This window comes from Myxocyprinus asiaticus, chromosome 20 (genome assembly GCF_019703515.2).
Source record: "Myxocyprinus asiaticus isolate MX2 ecotype Aquarium Trade chromosome 20, UBuf_Myxa_2, whole genome shotgun sequence".
Lineage (NCBI taxonomy): Eukaryota > Metazoa > Chordata > Actinopteri > Cypriniformes > Catostomidae > Myxocyprinus > Myxocyprinus asiaticus.
The window spans coordinates 12,087,683-12,108,516 of NC_059363.1; the positions used below are offsets into that span (position 1 = coordinate 12,087,683).

Below are 20,834 nucleotides of genomic sequence, written 5' to 3' on the forward strand. Positions count from 1 at the left end.
AGTTAAAATTATTTATTTTATTTATTTTTTCGCAAAAAGTATAATGATCATGTTTATTTGATCATTATTATGTTGTAGCATTTTCTTTCATATACTTCTTATCAATTCTAAATATAAGGAAGTGACCCCTCCCCATGAATTAAAAAGGTAGATTTAGGATATATTGGTCAACAGTCAAATTGCTTCTTAATTGGTAAGCATGCATAGAAAATAAAAAGGACGCTAGCCATTAGGTAAGTAGAGCTAGCATTGATGGGAAATGTCTGAATAAAATTATTTGACTAAAATGTAAACTCCTCAACATGACAAGGGCTGTAAACGTTAACAGTCTTGTGTTTACTACTACTACCACTACAAGTAGGGTGAATGAATACCATAATGTATAATGTACAAAGTGTGGAGCATTTAATCTTAATTATTATTATTTATGCATATATTCTTCCATAAACTTCATACTGTATATAGGCTACAGTACATTTTTAGTCCTCTGTTAAAGTGTAAACTAGCCATAAATTGTCATGATCTCATCCCGTTATATGTTTCACGTAAAGTCATAACTTACAGTTAGTAGCCTTCGAAAAAAAATGTTTGGCTCTATTTACCCATGTGCATATTTGATGTTGACTTATGTGGAGTTCTATGAATAATTGACTATGTGGTATCCTGTAACTGTTTTGTAGAAGTGCAATGCTGCGAGTCTAAGTTTCCTTCTGCCCAGTGATTGCTAGGCTACAGAATGACAACACAAGCATATCACAAGCATAATTTTTAGTGGATTTTATGGGTTTGTTTTCTGTTGCAATGAGGGATGGACAATGCGTCCACAGATGTTATCATGCATGATGGTTTTCATAGTACAGAGGACTGACTTCTACCATATGGCATGTCACTGAGATAGAAAAAACTTTCTTCATTTAGTCAACTGATAGTCAACTTAAAGCAGAGGAATGACAGGGTACTCAGAGGAATACACATCTCAGTCTATGAAGGGGTGCAGAGGAGAAAAACGAGTATCATTTCCCCCAGATGAGGAGATGGTGTCTGACTTTGTGGAAATCAAGACTGCACTTCAAGAGGGTGAGATAATGTTGAATGAGTGTTGAGTGTTATGATGGTGGCCTTTTCAGCTGCTCATCTTTATGTATGTAATACCATTCATTTTTTCACCAAACTTAGCAATATAGCAAGATTAAAAAGTTGTTAAATTACAGCCAAGAAAATATAGGAATGTGTGGAAAGAAACACTCAATTTTTGTTGTGGAATTAAGTGCAGAAACCAGGCAAAACCATAATGAAAGACACTTATCACCAGGTTGCTCAGGGCTTTCTGTAATCTCTACCTAGGACCAGCGACAAATGCGTGTTTTTTACGTGTTACGTGAGTCAACGAATCGTTGATTCAACCGATTCATTAAATAACACACACACACAAACACACACACACACACACACACACACACACACACACACACACACACACACAAAACTAGTTGTGTTTTATGAACAGTACATAAAATATGGATTTGCGTGCATTGTGCTACATAATGAACTATGTCCATAGTGTGCTGTATGTTCTGAGGTGCTTGCAAGTGACAGTTTAAGACATGTGAAACTACTAAGATGCTTAAACCAAACACCCGACGTTGAAAGAGAAGCCAGTTGGCTTTTTTTTACGAAGAGTCAGAGCTGACTTACAAAAACTAACAATGGCTCACATTAAAAGCGACTACCTACCGCTAACGTTTATTGACAGTAAAGGATGACTGATGACTAGCTGTGTTGATCATTGAACATCAGATCTGCATGATGTTCTCTCAGAATCAGGCTCAACCGTCACACTGAAAATGGTGAGATTATGTTTTATGTGTTGGTCATTAATTCATAAACCTACATATATTATTTAAATATTATGTCAGTTAGTCAAGGGTGTTGGCATAATTTTGATTTCTTCAGTGGGATTTGAGCAATGCATCTGGCAAAACAAGGGGAACATGTCCCTGAAAGATGGAGAAGCCCTCATGTAGTGGCTTTGGCTCAAAAACATCTGCCAACTCAACCATTTCAGAATAGCACTCCAAAACAGAGTAGCAAAATCAACCAAAAGACAAAAACAAGGTTTGCATTAAACATTTAAAGGTGGTTGACAAAAAAAAAAAAAAAAAAAAAAAAAAAATTATAAATAAATATAAAAGAAAATACTCCATACACTTTTAATAAATATGTAGAATAAGAAGTCCCAGTTTTACCTGACTAGGGTTTGCAATGTGCCTGCTGACACCTTGGGTTATACATGAGGCTTTATACAATTTTTTAATATTTTTAAGTAATTTAAGTATGTCAGTGATTAGAAATATTTGCCCTCCTAGAACATAATACATTTTTCTGGTTTGTTTGTCCTTCTTTTTTTATCCATGATAGAGCATGAGTTAGGATTCTTGCTATGAATTTTCTCTTGAGCTATAATATATCTGATGTAAAGAAGAAAAAAAAAAATGCATAAGAACAAAAAAATATTTTAATGGGCTTTTTTTCCATTCTATATCTCAACAAAATACCATGAGCTAATTTATTTATTTTAGGATATTTTTTATATGTAAGGACTATTTTAGATGTGAATTTTATACTGTGTGTGGGTTAATGTTTGTTCTCTTTCAGCTGATGGTCTCACTCTGACCGATATAATTCTGGCCTACAAGCAGAACTGTGAAAAACACCATGTGAAACCAAGCACAAAGGCTCTTGATCAATTAAAGGTACAGTGGAGTAATGTGCATTAAAACACAGCTCTTCTCTCATTTTGATTTCTTGCTATTATTAGCTTATTTATACAGAACAATTGGTTTGAAATAGCTATGTGTAATGAAAATAGTATTTTAAGAAAATAGCTTTCAAATTAAAGGAAGAAAGAGGAAGAAAAAGAAAAGAAAGCATTTAAATCCCTCTCAGGGAGCAGGTTAATTAGCCAATCACATTTTATTGAACTAAGAAAACAATACAATAACAAACAGGTAAATGAAAGGAAATGAGAGGCAAATACACTCAGGCATGCACACACAAACACACACGCTCATACACACACACACACACACACACACACATGAACATGCATGCATAATTAAAATTCTGCACTTACTTGTTTCACTTTGACCAGCGACGTTAAGAGCACCAGTTTCTCTTCTGCATAAATCTACGATTAGATCAAGGAGAATTATTTGTGGAAAATTAGGTACTTAGCAGTGCTTACATTAAACTCACACTCGGCATTATCTCCATGCCGCTAATGAACCCGACTGCATTTGAAAGGAATGTAGGTGGTCCCCCTAAAAGAGTAAAATATGTATGGTTAAGTAGGAGCTAAAAGGAAGAATATTTAGTTGAAGACTGTGTGTGAATTTCTAATAAGAGAACGCTAAATGAAATTTGCTGCTTAAAGAGCATATTTATCAATTTATTTATTTATTTATTCTTTTTAGGCAGGGTCATCCCTAGAGGATGGCAGTTGAAAACTATTTAAAGCTTTTATTGTACCCATGGGCCTTCTCTTTTCTTTGATTTTGTTTTTCTTTGAATTATTATTATTATTATTTTTTTTGTGTGTGGGTAAAACAGTGCTGTTTTTGGTATCTTCATAGAAGTGGTAAACAAACAAGAGCTTGTGTGGAGGACCCAGGGCCCTCAAAGTTTGACACAGGTCAGATGCTTAAAGTATTATTATTATTATCATCCTCATCATCATAACATTATACACGGCTCTGTGGATTACTTGATTTCAATGATTTCAATTGGTCAATTGTGGCATTCTATGGTCAAATTATTAAATGACCGCTAAACTGTATATATTTGACTATTGTATATTATATATTAACTGTATATTAGACAATTGACTATCCTATAATGTGCTAGTCTCATGTCTTTCATAAATTTGTAATACTTCACGGTCTCTCTTTTTTCCACATAAACAAATTAATTAATATTTCTTGTTCATTTATTTACTGATTTGGTAAATTATTGCATAATATACTGGAAAATTACAAATCCTGATCACCATGTTTGGATTTATTTTGCAATAATCCCTTACATATTCCCATTATCTTTGTTTAGCAATGTTAGCACAGTTTTAGAGTTTATCATTGCAAGTTTTCTATTTGTGTCCAATCTGGTTTCCCAGTCTTGGAACACACAGAAAGTTCTCAGTATGAGTTTTTATGCCAGGGGCTTGTAAATGAGTAACATTTGTTGAAGAAGTGTCACCGCCATTGAAGTGCAAATCCTTGTGGAGGTGGTGGCAATTGTAGAAACAGAAAGTAAGAAATAGAAAAGACTTACAGAAGAGCCCATACAGTATAAGTGCTTGCCTCAGAAGCCGAGGAAGCATCATCAAAAGATTTAGCATTTCACATCTCCCTGCAGGATAAGGCGTCGATTTTGTGAGAAGTTTGTATTTTAGACTGAGCCGTCCTCCCATTAGAGCAAATGTTGTGCCACTTCCCCCCAAAACATCCTTGTTCCCAGCCTGACTCTGTTGAGCTGCTCAGCTCTGAGCATTCAGCAATCATCAGAAAGCCACAGAGTTTCTGATGTGAAATAACCCCCAATATGGAATAAAATTTCACAATCTCTCACATCTGAACACCATGGAGTATAAATAACTTTCACACATTTAATCTTTAATGTCCATCACACCCTCTAGATTTGCCACAATCTCTCACATTCTCTGTCTGTACAGCATGAAATGCATGTTTATTTTTTTCTCAGCTGTGCAACATTGTAGTCGTCATCCATGTTGACAATCATGTTTTATATAGGCTAGTTTTTTATCATTTTCTATGACAACCACCGAAGTGTTCCTAATTAAATGTCTTTTCACATATGCACTGGTGCAGATGAAGTGACAGCGTAACAGTTTTAAAAAATAAAAATTGTGTGTACATTTTCATTTCGTTAATGATAAATTAAGTTATTAATTTGGTCTATGCTCTTTCTAGACACTGCAGGTTTAATTGCTAATTGTTAACTGGGAACGAATATATTTGCATATTAATTAGGTCCCAATTTACATTTTTAATTTACTGCCTTCAAAGAGTGTGAGATAAAAGGTTGTGTTATTTTAAATAATTTATCCTTTATTGCAGAAAATATGCTAAAGGAAAATGTGCGGGTGATTTTAATCCCTGAGAGCTTTTACTGTATAAAATGTTTCGAAATAATTTTTTCAACTAATTAAATAAAGAAATAAAGGCGAAAATATGCTCTCAAACAGTTGCCAATACAAAGCCACCCAGACCGCAGTGTGCTGGAGTGGTTCGCCAGGAGTCTTTGAGTGAAGAATTGGAAATGCACTTGAGATGGCGTCTGTGGAAGTCAAGTTTATAAGTTGTGTCCCGTTCTGCCTGGAGGAAGCAAAGCTCTTTTATCACTTCATTTTGTCCTCTCCCTCCTGACACATCAATACATTTTGTACTTTGTCATTTCATTTTCCTCAATACACAGCACAGAACATTGCTTGGCTGCGAAGGGCTTCAGATGTTTCCACATTTATTAAGATGGAAAACATCAAACAAAGACGGAGAGGTACAAATCTATGGCCCTAAGTCATCCTTGTCGGGACTTTGGTTTTGGAATAATATTAAACCGAGAGAGTGTTCGCACACTGAAATGCTTAATTTGTTTCGCTCTAAACACAAAATCCCATTAATGACGTCCTGCTCTTGTTTACAGCAGGTTGACTGCGAGACTTATCAGTCCGTTGCCTGATTGATGCTAACTGCCATCTGCTAGCTACAGTCTAACGACTAGATTGCCAGATGGAGCTGAAATAATCTTTGCTGTGGCATACTTGAATTCAACATCTAGAGTGTCACTTTGAAATATTGACTATTATATTTTGTTTAAGGTTTATTGATGGTCTACAACTTTACATTTACAGTGTCCATGTTACACACACACACACACACACAGTCAGGTTTGTAGGCCTCTGTAGCAAAGGTTTTAATTTGATCAAAGGAGGAGCCAGTATTCACAGTCCACGTGAGTCAGAGTTTTATTAACAAAAAGAATAGAAAATCACTTTGCAGCTTCATACACAACCAAAAGTTTGCTTTGCAGCATAAAAGATAAGACAGGTCCACTTTTCAGCACAACACTCAATATAAACACTCTAGTTACAGACATGTAGTCTCTGGTCTGTATTTCTCACTCTCTCTCTCTGGACTGGGCCATCTTTTATCTCCCCTGACTCTCACTGTGAACATAGAAACGTAATTAGTCAATTCATCTCAAATGGATGTCCTTACTGCTTTCTTTCTCCCCAGACGGGCGTTCGACCATGCCCTCACCTCCAGATACCCCCATCACCCGACTCAGGCCGGGGGAAACATACTGACTGCCCCCCCTTTTCTGGAGAGGATGTCTGTGACAGCCATCTGCGCCCCTGGTCTGTGGACAACCTCGAACTTAAATGGCTGGAGTGCCAGATACCAATGGATGATCGGGGCGTTGGCATCCTTCATGCGGTGGAGCCATTGGAGCGCTGCGTGGTCCGAATAGAGGGTGAATGCTCATCCCAGCAAATAGTAGCAGAGAGTGAGGACCACCCACTTGATGGCCAAACACTCCTCTAAGGTGCTGTACTTCATCTCTCTCATAGAGAGCTTTTGACTAATGTACAGCACCGGGTGCTCCTCCCCCTCCACCACTTGGGACAGAACAGCACCCAGCTCCCTGTCCGATGCATCCATTTGCAAAAAAATAAAGGAGAGAGAAATCAGGGGAATGCAGAAGCGGCCCGCCACAAAGTGCAGCTTTTACCTGTGTGAAAGCCCGTTGGCATTTCTCCGTCCACTGGACCGGGTCTGGAGCTCCATTTTTAGTGAGATCAGTCAGCAGGCTGGTGACGTCCGAATAATTAGGCAAAACCTTCGATAATAGCCAGCCAGCCCCAAGAACTGCCTTGCTGCAGTTTTATCAATTTGGGGTCGCACCTGCCCATGCCCCAAGTGGAACCCCAGATACCGTACTTCCATCCATCCAATTGCGCACTTCTTCGAGTTTGCTGTGAGCCCCGCTCGTCGCAGCGACATCAGAATGGCCCCAGATGCATGTGCCGCTGCAAATCATTACTGTAAATAATGATATCATCCAAAAAAGCAGTGGCGTACGCAGCATGCGGTCTGAGGACTCTTTCCATCAGATGCTGAAATGTAGCCCCAAACAAACTAATGGGTCACAAATTGATGTAGTCCAAACGGTGTGGAGAAGGCCATTTTCTCACGGGATATCGGTGTTAAGGGGATCTGTCAATAACCCTTTGTTAAGTCCAGAGTCGAGGAAAAGTGAGCCGTGCCCAACTGATCAAGCAGTTTGTCAATACGAGGCATTGGATATGCGTCAAATTTCGACACTGCGTTGACTTTTCTATAATCCACACAGAATCGGACCGAGCCATCACTCTTAGTTACCAAAACCACCGGGCTGGCCCAATCATTGTGGGATTCTTCTATTACTCCCATATTGAGCATGGCCTTCAATTCTTCCCGTACTACCTGTTTCTTGTGTTTGGGTAAGCCGGTAGGACCTACTACGTACCACTACCCTGGGGATTAGTGTGGCCAGGGAGAGGCGAGAACATGTCAGAGAAACTTTTTTCAATCTGGCAACCTCCGTATGTTGTGACAGCGAGAGGTGGTCTCCACAAGGAACCGGAGTGAACTGATTGGCTTTTAGACTCACCTCCGGAACAAGCTCCTCCCTCTCCAGAACTACCCTCGGCAAGGATACGGGGACTGCCTCTCTCCTTGGTTTTAGTAGGTTGAGGTGGAAATTTGACGAGCCCCGCCCCATCCGTACGCATTACCTCATAGTCGACTTCCCCAACTCGCTGTGTGACCTCAAAGGGCCCTTGCCACTTTGTGAGTAATTTAGAGTTTGATGTGGCTAGTAATACAAGTACTTTATCTCCCTGTGCAAACTCCCGTAGCCGAGCTCCCCTGTTATACAGACGGGACTGAAGTTCTTGAGTGTGATCCTGTGATATACACCCTAGTGTGTGGAGTTTTGCTCTCAGGTCAGGGAGGTATTGAATTTCATTTTTACTTTGTGAAGGTCCGTCCTCCCAGTTTTCCTTCATGATGTCTAACACGCCACAGGGTAACGCCCATATAATAATTCAAACGGGGAAAACCCCGTTGAGGCTTTCGGGACCTCTCGCACTGCAAATAACAGGGGTTCCAGCCACTTATCCCAATTCTAAGCATCTTTGTGCACAAACTTACGAATCATATTTTGTAAGGTCTTATTAAATCATTCGACCAAGCCGTCCGTTTGTGGATGGTACACGCTTGTCCAAATCGATTTAATAACTAATAATTAATACACATGAAAGTAGTGCCCTGATCAGTGAGGATTTCTTTCAGAATCCCCACTCAGGAGATTATTCTGAAGAGTGCCTCCGCAACACTACATGCTGAGATGTTGCGAAGAGCCACTGTTAAGAAGGAGTAGGTATGACTCAGTCAGGTGGTAATATGTTGCATTCGCTACAGGATGTCAGTCATGACTCAGAATCAGGTTGATATGGGTTTACTTCAATAGTTAGGAATAAAGAAACAGCAGTCAGCACGGTATGTCATACAGGGATTTCTTTCTTTTGTTCCAGTCTACACAATATGCATTTATGTATGTGTGTGTGTGTGTGTGTGTGGTTCTAAAATAAACAGAGAGAAGGAATAATTACTAACTGCAATAGTATCATCATCACAAAATAGTACAGCAGTATGCTCATAAGCTAGGACATTATAACAATATTATCAGAATAAATTAGAATAATAATATATTGTAGAAATAGAACAACAATTCTCATAATAAAGTAATCAATGGTAGCCATTAAATGATTACAGTGTGAACAGTCAGCGTGAATATTCACTTAACGCTAGACAAACATTATACAAATGATGTCCTCCACAAACAGTCATGATTAGCTTAGCATTAGGATGAATCGGCACACATTAATATATTAAATAGTTGCTAGAGACACTCTCAAAGAAACAGTAATAATGAACAGTGCACTGACATCTCGCCATTGACACACACCAACTAAAACCACTCAGGAATTATCAGAACAAGGTAAATTCTCAGGAACCAGGCACTAACAGTCCACACTTGACTGGAGATTCGGCCAATTTCCTCATAACACAACCTAGGTTATGGCTGATGCTATACTTGCAATGAACTTGAGTAAGGGCAGGCTGCCACCTACTGGACATAATAAGTAATGTTTCCAAATTAACTATATACATGTTTGACTCATTGAGGGCCTTTTGAACAGCCACTGCTTCCGGGTATCGCATTGCATACTCCACCAGAACCAACACAAAGCGATGCCCGTGTGCTGACCATTCTAATGGCCCAACGAGGTCCATGCCAACTCTTTCAAAGGGATCTTGATCAACGGAAGAGGGTGCAATGGCGCCTTTGGAGTGGCAGATTTGGCGGATTCACCAGCTGACATTCGCGGCATATCGCACGCCACTGGCTAACATCCCCACGAATTCCCAGCCAATAGAAACGGGCCATCAGGCAGTTTAGTGTTTTCTCCTGACCCAAATGACCCACCATCGGACTATGATGAGCCGCCTGGAACAACATTTCCCGACGGCTCCTTGGTACAAACAACTGGGTTGTATTTTCTTTTGTCTGAGCATCCTGCATCACTCGATACAACTGATTGTTTATAATTGAGAAATATGGATATGTGAGTGCAATGCATGGCTGAAGGCGTTGACCATCAATTACTTTCACTTGGTCAAACATGTGCTTAAAAGTCTCATCTTGCATCTGCTCCAGAGGAAAATCCCCAGCAGGAATTCCCCTAAGGGCTGGGATAGTCACAGGGATCACAGAGAGAGAGAGAGAGAGAGAGAGAGCGGGGCGTGTTGGCCCCCAGGTACAGCGCTAAATGGTCCTCTGCCAACTGTACTGCTTCATCCAGCAATGCCAGGCGGTGGCACTGGACCCACTCCGACGATCCTTTCGGGAGTCAGGAAATTAATTGCTCCAGCACCACGAGATCGATGACATGCCCGACGTCGCTGGGTTTCTCAGCCAGCACCCACCGCCGGCAGGCGTCATGAAGCTGTTGCATCAGCGTCAGGGATCAGAACCGCTGGTGGTGCTCCTTTGGACTGTGGCAGACCCGCTGCAGGATGGCTTTCTTCAGCTCGGTGTACCTCAGGAGGTTGTCAACCGGGAGCTGTTGGCCCGCGAGCTGGGCCTCCCCGGTCAGCAGCAGTAAGAGGTGGACTGCCCATTGTGCCCTCGGCCATTCCAGAGCTTGGGCCGTGTGCTCGAAGAGCTCCAGAAAGGCTTCCGGACAGTCTTGCACCCCCATCTTCACAAGCAACACATGGGGTTCGCTGCTGCTGCTGCGGATGTAGCGTGCGCCCCCCCTGAGGCACCAAGATCCACAACGCCTGTCGGTCCTCCTCTTGGCCTCGAAGGAACGCCACGAAGCGCTGTTGCTGTTCCGCCTGCAGATCCATGAGGGCCTTGTGTTGAGCCTGGTGGATGCTGGCGAGGGATCGGAACACATCCTCCAGTGGTGAAGATGACTCCATAGCAGCGTACTCTTCCTCCTTGTCCTGGGTTTCGGCACCAGTGTAGCAAATGTTCATATTTGGATCAAAGGAGGAAGCGGGAGGCGGTATTCACAGTCCACGTGAGTCAGAGTTTTATTAACAAAAATAATAGAAAATCGCTTTGCAGCTTCACACTCAACCAAAAGTCTGCTTTGCAGCATAAAAGATAAGACATATCTGGTAATTATGATGGTAATGGTAAAATGTTATGGTAATTACCATAAAAATGGTAAGTAGTCACAGTTCATCTCAGGGGGATGTCTTTATCACTTTCTCTCCAGACGGGTGCTCGACCACGCCCTCACCTCCACAGACTCCTTGCTCACACACGCCTTTTCAGTTCTGCCCACAAATTTTCTGTCGAATGGAGGTCAGGGCTTTGTGATGGCCACTCCAATACCTTGACTTTGTTGTCCTAAAGCCAGTTTGCCACAACTTTGGAGGTATGCTTGGGGTCATTGTTCATGTGGAAGACCCATTTGTGACCAAGCTTTAACTTCCTGATTGATGTCTTGAGATGTTGCTTCAATATATCCACATAATTTCCTTCCTCATGATGCCATCTATTTTGTGAAGTGCACCAGTCCCTACTGCAGCAAAGCACTCCCACAACATGATTGTGCCACCCCCATGCTTCACGGTTGGGATGGTGTTCTTAGTCTTGCAAGCCTCACCCTTTTTCCTCCAAACATAACAATGTTCGTTATGGCCACAGTTCAATTTTTGTTTCATCAGACCAGAGGACATTTCTCCAAAAAGTAAGATCTTTAACCCCATGTGCACTTTTTTATGGCAGTTTTGAGGCAGTGGCTTCTTCCTTGCTGAGCAGCCTTTCAGGTTATGTCGATATAGGACTCGTTTTATTGTGGATATAGATACTTGTCTATCTGTTTCCTCCAGCATCTTCACAAGGTCCTTTGCTGTTGTTGATTTGCACTTTTTGCACCAAACTACGTTCATCTCTAGGAGACATAATGCGCCTCCTTCCTAAATAGTATGATGGCTGCGTGGTCCCATGGTGTCTCCCAAGGATGAACCAGACTTGTGGAGGTCCACAATTGTTTTTTTTTTTGTTGTTGTTTTTTTTGTTGGAGGTCTTGGCTGATTTCTTTAGATTTTCCCATGATGTCAAGCAAAGAGGCACTGAGCTTGAAAACAAGGCCTTCAAATACATCCACAGGTGCACCTCCTTTCAGAAGCTAATTGGCTAATTGTCTATAGGCTTGACATAATTTGTGTCATGCACAATGTAGATGTCCGAAACAACTTGCCAAAACCATAGTTTGCTAATATTAAATCTGTGGAGTGGTTAAAAAATGAGTTTTAATGACTTCAACCTAAGTGTATGTTAACTTCTGACTTCAACTTTACATACATATTTGCAATATATTTGCAATGTTGATTAAACAGAGACCAGTGCCATATGTCTATTTATGTTTATTTAATATGTTTGATTTTGATGACACTTATATGTCCTTTTGAACAATGTATCACTCTGTTTAGAAAAAAAAAAAAAAGTTAGTATAAGGTAATACACTCTTCAAGATAAAGAAGAGTCTTAAAGATCTGTATCATAAGTCATAAACATGAGTGAAACTCATACTTCATGGTTTCTGTGTAAATGTGACCTAATGGAATTGACTCCTTTATTTACCTTTGTTTACTTTGATCTTGTTTTATACCTCTCTCTCTCTCTCTCTCTCTCTCTCTCTCTCTCTCTCTCTCTCTCTCTCTCTCTCTCTCTTTCATGCAGCAAATTACTTGTGTTTCTGACAGAGCCAGGTATCTTGACCTGTCAGGTAGGTGCATTCATTCTCTTTTTATTACCATTTTTGGACTTGTGCATTGTTGATTTATTTATTTATTTATTTTCAATTTATGTGAGACATTCATATCTCCATCTGTCATAGTATTCCAGCATTATTCATCTTTCTATCAGCATGTTTTTGGCATCACCAGTCTGACCTGCTGTAAATGTGCTACCATGAATCCTTAAACAAACAGAAAAGCTGTCCCATCCCCCTACATGAAATTTAGGTCTGAACTTTCAAATTCATAGACACATACAGTATCTGGGAGGAGACGCTCACCAGACGTGACAACATAATAGAAGGTTCAATCATGCATTTTAGCAATGTTTTATTTATGTTTTCTTCAGTTGGAAAACTTGTAAAAACTGGACTTTATATGCAGTACTTGCATGTGGAAATGTTTCTGTTTTTATAAGAATCAATGGAATTACCAGGGGCCTGGGTAGCTCAGTGAGTAAAGACGCTGATTACCACCCCTGGAGTCTTGAGTTCGAATCCAGGGCATGCTGAGTGACTCCAGCCAAATCTCCTAAACAACCAAATTGGCCCAGTTTCTAGGTTGGGTAGAGTCACATGGGGTAACCTCCTCGTGGTCACTATAATGTGGTTTTCGCTCTCGGTGGGGCGTGTGGTGAGTTGTGCGTGGATGCCGTGGAGAATAGCATGAAGCCTCTACACTGTGCACTCCGCACTATGTCTCCGCGGTAATGCACTCAACAAGCCACATGATAAAATGTGCGGATTGACAGTCTCAGATGCAGAGGCAACTGAGATTCGTCCTCTGCCACCCAGATTGAGGCAAGTCACTATACCACCATGAGGACTTAGAGTGCATTGGGAATTGGGCATTCCAAATTGGGGAGAAAATAAAACAAAATTATGATAATAAAAAAAAAATCAATGGAATTTATTTATAAAAATGTATGCATTAGTTAGATGTTTTTTTTTTTTTAAAAACTTTGCATTCAAGGTATATATTTTAGGCAGATGCTATTTGCACCTTTGCACCATATTTAAATACAAACATGCAGTATGGGCACAACTGCAGTGTGTTTATTGTGTTTATTTAGAGTCCCACAGACACACTACATTAACCTCTACCCCTAAACCTAACCTTAACCTTAACTCAGAAAAACCTTGGTTTTACTACAGTAACCATAGTTTCACCATGTGTTTTTAATTTTTTTTTATTTTACAGTAACCACAAAATTAACCATGGTAACTATATTACTACCATATTACTGTACTTACATCATGGTTAATTGCATTAACTATGGTTTCTGCCAAAAAACCTGGTTACTACAACATTAGTAATACAGTGTTGTAATCTACACGAGCCGTGGTAATGAGTGTGATCGACAGACCCCGCCTCCGTATCAAACCCTTCTCTGCACTCCTCGACATTCACTGTGATCAAATCACTGTGATAAAATCAACATTTATATTCATTTTTATCTATTATTCTAAGTAGAATTAAAGGAAATATTAAGATGGGAAACAGGAAATCGGATGGGAAAAATAGTGGGACAAAACGCGGATTCAAACCGCGGTTGCTAGGACAACAGTACACATTCACACACCGTCTTTACACCCCACTCCACTGCAGCGACACCTAATGTTTAGTTTGTCATATATTTCTGTGGTTCCATCAGACTACTGGGGTGCAAATAGCTGCACTGTGTGGCAGATGCTATTTACACTGGGGTATATTTATCATTATGTGTGTTCCCTGGGAATTGAATCCATGACCTTGACATAGCCCGTGTAATGCTCTTTTATAATTTAAGCCACAGGGAAATGCAAAGCAACATGCATGCTACAATTAAATGTAACGTAAAACTTTTAGAATAATTTCAGAATAAACATTAGAAATATAATGTACTACAAAATAGTATACTGTATATGGTTGACTACTGTTATTCTGACAGCCTCAACAGATTTATGGATTTATTTTGTGTGTTTTAAACAGATTTTAAGTGTATTTTGAATTCCCTTGGATATCTAGAAAGACAGTAGCCTGTTTCAGTTATCCCTGAAGTGTGTGCCAGCCACAACAGTACTTTTTAGAGCTACCACACTTTGATAAGATCAGAACTTTGACGAGCCTGTTAATTGAAATGTACATCCCGATGCTGAAGGGCTTTAGTTTGGGATTAAACTGCTGTCCCTTTGATGACTGAAACAGCGGTTATTGATACCAGTAAAAGCGAGATTGAAGCACGGGTCAGCATGTTCTGGCTTCCCGCGCCCTGTCACGCACTGATGACATCTAACTCCAAGTCTCAGTGTTATTATCTGCACGTGGCAGAGGGGATTAGAAAAATGGGAATTTTGATCCCCCTTCCTATGGTATAGTTAAGTGATTATTGTAAAAAAAAAAAAAAAAAATTAAAATTTTTTTAAAAAAAATTACAAATGATTATGCTAATGATGAATTCATTATTATCTCCCAAACATGCAGCTCAGAGCGAACTGGCTTCTCCCAAACCAGGAAGATAAGGGCTTATGATGGGAAGGGGGCCTTTGCGATGCGTGTCTAATATAGAAGGACTGCTGTGGCCATCAAAGTATTTCTCAGGGCTTTGTTTAAAAGTCATCTGTTCCTGCATAATCACTAGCTCTTTGATTATCTCCTTCACTGAAGGGAAGGGATGGGATGTGTTATGTGCGTTAATGTCTAATATGTCTTACTATTAAGGGGCTGAGATTTTGTTGTGAGGTGTAAGTTTCGGTGTTTATCCAGTGCTTGCGATGTTTATCACTGCAAAGTTACTTTGACACTCAGTCGACTATGGGGGGCCCAAAGTGTAAAGAGTGGTATCTCCATTTTGATTGCTTTTCCAGGTGAACAGTTAGATTATTGCTCCTGTGAGTCACTTGAAGAGATCCTGAAATCAGTGCAATTTGATTTTATCAGTCTGCAGGGTGCTGAGCTCGAGGAAAATGTAAGTGTAAGTGTGTGAAGAACATTTAAATCTGAAATTCAAAACTCTGTATACATTATTAAAGCTATATAGGCCTATAGTGTCATTGTATGTATACACAAAGGTGAAGTGTGTAAGTGCTGTACGTCACAAAGGGTATCAAGCAAAATTTCAAAAATAATGGCTGTTTTCAAAAAGGTTTCAAAAACCTAGCCCATCTGTCACTGGTCAGGCAAAAATAGAGTCTCACCCCAAACTCACACCATTGGTTGAGCCAGTGTTGCTATGTTGGGCTGGTTGGGATTCTCAAACAAAAAGAGTTTTGATAGTGCCACAGATAGTGTTACACTTTTTGGGGAATCAACCTACAAATGGCTTACTTAAGAGATTTACAATTATGCACTTCACTTTTAAGATAACAATATGTTATATGACCAAAAAGTCTTCATTATGGCATTGTTTAAATGTCAAGGTTCTATTTTTTGTTAATATACATTTTTTTCATCACAAGGGAGCATCATCTTTGCTGGATATGTTTTTGTACTATGAATCTGCTACACACCTTGATGTGTCCTCAAACTCAGGCATGGGGTTCTCAGGTTGGCTGTCACTTTCACACCTTCTCAGACAGGTAGAGTCTGAATATTTTCACATTGCACACATAATCCTGCTGCCCAAAAGGTTGTGGCATATGTAATTCAGTTAGAATAATGTAATTTTTTTAAGGGCCTAGTTCAGCCAGAATTGTGCCATCATTTACTCATTCTTATGTTGTTTCAAACCAATATGACTTTTCTTCTTCAATGTAACACATAAGGAGATGTAAGGCAGAATGTTCAGTCTCTGGCCACGTCCACACTAATCCTAATAAAACTAATTTTGGTTTGAAAACACATAGATTTTGCAACATTTATGCCTCTTATCCACACTTCCACCGAAAACGGAGACTTTCGAAAACACTGACGTAAATAAACTGACGTCAATAAACTGAAAATGTCTTGGTTACTGATGTAACCTCTGTTCCCTGATGGAGGGAACAAGACGTTGTGTCGATGTAGTGACACTAGGGGTTCGCTCTTGAGAGTCCCATTCACCTTTGCTTTATTCAGAAAAGGCCAATGAAAATTGGCAAGTGGAATTTGCATGCCATTCTCCGCCCCAGACATACGGGTATAAAAGGAGATGGCATGCACCACCGAGAGACTTCAATGTCTGCTGACTCCAAAGGAGGAGGTGGCGGGCGAGTTGCGACATGCGACGTGACCTGGCGGTTTATGTATGACACGGTCGCTGTGTTGTCTGTCCAGACCAACACGTGCTTGCCATGAATCAGTGGCCGAAGCCTCCGCAGGGCCAGCGATACTGCCAGCAACTTTAGGCAGTTGATGTGCCATTGCAGGCGGGGCCCTGTCCAGAGCCCCGATACTGCCTGCCCATTGCACACAGCGCCTTAGCCCAAATTTGAGGCATCCGTCGTGACCACGACGCACCTCGAGTCCTGCTCTAAGGGAACCCCTGCCCATAGAAATGCCAGATCTGACCAAGGGCTGAAAGTATGGCGGCACCGTGGCGTGATAGTCACACACTGGGTGACGTGGCACCATGCCCACCTCGGGACTCGAGTCTGTAGCCAGTGCTGGAGCGGTCTCATATGCATCAACCCGAGGGGGAGTACCACCGCCGAGGATGCCATATGCCCCAGGAGCCTCTGAAATTGTTTTAATGGCAGCGCTACCTTCCACCTGAAGGCGTGCCATCATGGTGACAGTGTCCAACTCCATACCGAGAAAAGAGATGCTCTGCGCTGGGGAGAGCTTGATCTTTTCCCAGCTGACCTGAAGCCCCAGTCGGTCGAGGTGCTGAAGCACAAGGTCCCTGTGCACACACAATAGATCTTGCGAAATAGCTAGGATCAGCCAGTCGTCGAGATAATTGAGGAAGTGAATGCCCTTCTCCCTTAGCGGGGCCAGGGCAGCCTCTTTACTTTGGTAAAGATGCGAGGAGACAGGGACAGTCCGAAAGGGAGGACCTTGTACTGGTATGCTCATCCCTCAAAGGCAAACTGAAGAAAGGGTCTGTGTCAAGGAAGGATTGATATGTTAAAGTACGCGTCCTTCAGGTCGACGGCCGCAAACCAATCCTGATGTCATACTGATGCCAGGATGCGCTTCTGCGTCAACATCTTGAACGGAAGCCTGTGTAAGGCCCTGTTCATGGCACGCAGATCCAGAATTGGGTGCAATTCACTTTCATTGCATCTTTTTTTTTTCCATAAATAGATCCTTTCCACAGCCTGTAAAGACTCGTTTTCATCGTATTTAGCAGCGTAAATCTTTTATAGATTTACAAAGCGAAAAGTCTTATATTTTAAATTTTTTCAATCTTGTAAAACTTTGGTTTTAAAGCAAATTCATCTTTTTAAAGGATACTTTAAAGATACTCATAAAAAAAAGCTGATAAAGAAAATGATATTTTGCAGTGTATAACTTTCTATTAGTTCCATGTACTACTGTTTTGGTATTCAGACTGCATTTGGAAGCAATGAATTATCATGCATCAAAGATGAAAATGTCCACAATACTAAATAACACTATATTCACACTTTGATTTTAATGGCTATAATTACAGGCCTCATAAAACTCTGGACAATGTATGTTCATTTAGATGAAAGACAGCATCACCTCATGGTGACAATAACTTCAATAGCAAAGCCAAAGGCATGCTCTCAGGCAGTATATATGAGATCAATCGAAATCTCCCAAGAAAGGAAAAGGAAAAGAAAATCTGGACTTTTTTGAAGTGGTGGACTAAAGAATGAAACTCAGGAATGGCCCGCAGATTTTTGGGAACCTCCCGTCAGAATTGTTTTCCAGTTTTGATGTTTCCGTTTCTTTAGACAGGGTGGTTTTTGATGAGAGGGGATGCGATAGAGAGGCCAGTCCGCAGCAAGGGCAGAAAAAGGCCTCTCTCTCTCTCTCTCTCTCTCTCTCTCTCTCTCTCTCTCTCTCTCTCTCTCTCTCTCATGGCTTGCTGTCTGGTCTCTTCAGAGTGGATGCCTGTGGAGACTGGATGCTTGCAACATGCCCATGGTGGACTACGCCGCGCAGGCCTTGTCAAAAGCCCTTCTCACCAGTAGGCTGACAGTGCTACACCTTGAAAACACCTGCCTGAGTGGCAAACCTCTCTTCACACTTGGTATGCCCAGCACACAATATGCACACTTGAGGTGCATAAAGAAATTTTGGGTGCTCACAGCTAGAGAATATGAACCTGTGCTGTGATATGCTAATGATCCTTAGCAGATGCATTGTGGGAAATGGGATCAACTGCATTACCATACTTGGCTTTACTTCTTATTTGTTACCAAGAAAGTTGAAGAAATAGTTTATGCAAAAATGAAAATTCTGTCATCATTTACTCATCCTCACTTTGCTTAACATGTTAAACTAGAAAAGTTGTTTTTCTTTCTTCTGTGGAATACAAAAGGTGAAATTTAGAAGAATACACTGGTCTCTCTGTAAATTTAAGTTGTTATTCAGTGAAAAGTAGATTAATAGTTTATTATTAAAGTAGCAATGTCAGATTTGTGAGCTAACAATTAATACTGGTTTTGTGAAAAGGATTCATTAAAACATCCGACTTTAAAAGTGATTTGTCTACAAAATTTCAGCCTATTTCTCACCCAAAGCTATCGTGTGACTTCAGAAGACTTGGAATGTAGTGCATGAGTAATATGGATCACTTTTAATAAACTTTAATGGTGGATTTGTGTCATTTTTAAGCTGGAAAGCTCCCCATGTTGATTCTAATTGTATAAAAAAGAGCAACCAATACATTCCTTGAAATCTCTCCTCTTGTGTTCCACAAAAATAAAATAAACTTTATACAGTTATCGAATGACATGAAGGTAAACTATTCCTCTGTTGTTTGATCAAATGTATAAATTGTTTGGAATACTGCAACCACATGAGATATGTGCTAATTTAGATCTAATATCCCTCTTTAAGGAGGGTCAAATGTTTTTGTTGTGACATTTGGTTTGGTGTTAGTCTAGCTAGTTCTGTGCAAAATTTGCCACTGCATAAGTACTTGTACTGCAGGCGGAGTTTGGAAACCTGTAAAGACTGTATCATGACAGCACCACATACTGTTCCAAAGGGCATGTTATCTTCAAAAATCACGCCTTATTTTCACAAAGATTTAACTTTTTTTTTAACAATGCAGAAAGTGCTAATATCAGTCTACGAGTTCTTTCACTTGCTCTTATGTGAGTACTGCAATATGCCAATTTTGGGGGGGCCTGGGTAGCTCAGTGGTAAAGACGCTGGCTACCACCCCTGGAGTTCGCTAGTTCAAATTTCAGGGCGTGCTGAGTGACTCCAGCCAGGTCTCCTAAGCAACCAAATTGGCCCGGTTGCTAGGGAGGGTAGAGTCACATGGGGTAACCTCCTCGTGATCGCTATAATGTGATTCGTTCTCAGTGGGGCATGTGTTGAGTTGAGCTTGGTTGCCGCGGTGGATGGCGTGAAGCCTCCACACGCGCTATGTCTCCGTGGCAGCGCGCTCAACAAGCCATGTGATAAAATGCGCGGGTTGACGATCTAAGACGAGGAGGCATCTGGGATTCGTCCTCCACCACCCGGACTGAGGCGAATCACTACGCGACCACGAGGACTTAAAAAGCACATTGGGAATTGGGCATTCCAAATTGGGAGTAAAAGAAAAAAAAAAAAAAAAAAAGCCAATTTTGAAGTACAGACAGTATGTGTTTGAAATAGGCGTTCTCCATTAGCAGCCCGGGCAATCAGGAACAGATGATGCAGGACAAGGGAAGGAGTGGCAGATTTTGGCCCAGTGAACCTAACAGCCAGACTGGGCTTGGATTAGATGTCCTAACCTTCTGCCTGTCACTTTACACATTGCTGCACTGATCCGTTCAGGGCACTTCAGCCAGCTCACTGTGAGACCAAGTCTCTCCCACAGCACTGCAGAGTTAAAGGCTGTAGCCATGACTTTTACAAAACCTGCAAAGAAGACTCAATTAAAAAACATTTAAGGTTTCATGGATGTAACCAATTATTCATGATAGGGAGGGATGAAATACTTCAAGATACAAAAGTTTAAAAATCAGTCACTGAAAAACGTTGATTGAATTTGGGGGAGCATGTTCACCTCAATGTCTGTGGTATCTATGGCCCTAATACGTTTCGTTTCAGAGTTGAATAATACTCGGTTGAATAGTTTTAGCACAATTGAGCCCTCGTGTGTAGTACCGGTATTGGGGTAACGTGTAACGTGTACATGCGTTATGCTATCAGATTACTGTTTGGAAGTAACAAGTAAAGTGTGTATCGTAATACCTGATATGCTTATTCCAATAAGTAACACACATTATTTTTCTATTTATTACATTTACTGACAAATACGTTTGAAAACCTCTAGTTGAGGAGGCCTATACAATGCATGTG

At 40.8% G+C, this 20,834-nt stretch overlaps 1 protein-coding gene across 1 annotated transcript in view; it reads left to right on the plus strand.

The window, feature by feature from the left end:
• Nucleotides 1-947: 947 nt before the first annotated feature.
• LOC127410796 (protein phosphatase 1 regulatory subunit 37-like) overlaps nt 948-20,834 on the plus strand; it is a 65,299-nt gene continuing 45,412 nt past the window's right edge. Inside the window, exons 1-6 of the mRNA XM_051646001.1 lie at nt 948-1,077; nt 2,656-2,753; nt 12,385-12,430; nt 15,287-15,387; nt 15,878-15,997; nt 18,414-18,561. Coding sequence (XP_051501961.1) covers nt 948-1,077; nt 2,656-2,753; nt 12,385-12,430; nt 15,287-15,387; nt 15,878-15,997; nt 18,414-18,561 — 643 coding nt within the window. The remainder of the gene's footprint in view (nt 1,078-2,655; nt 2,754-12,384; nt 12,431-15,286; nt 15,388-15,877; nt 15,998-18,413; nt 18,562-20,834) is intronic.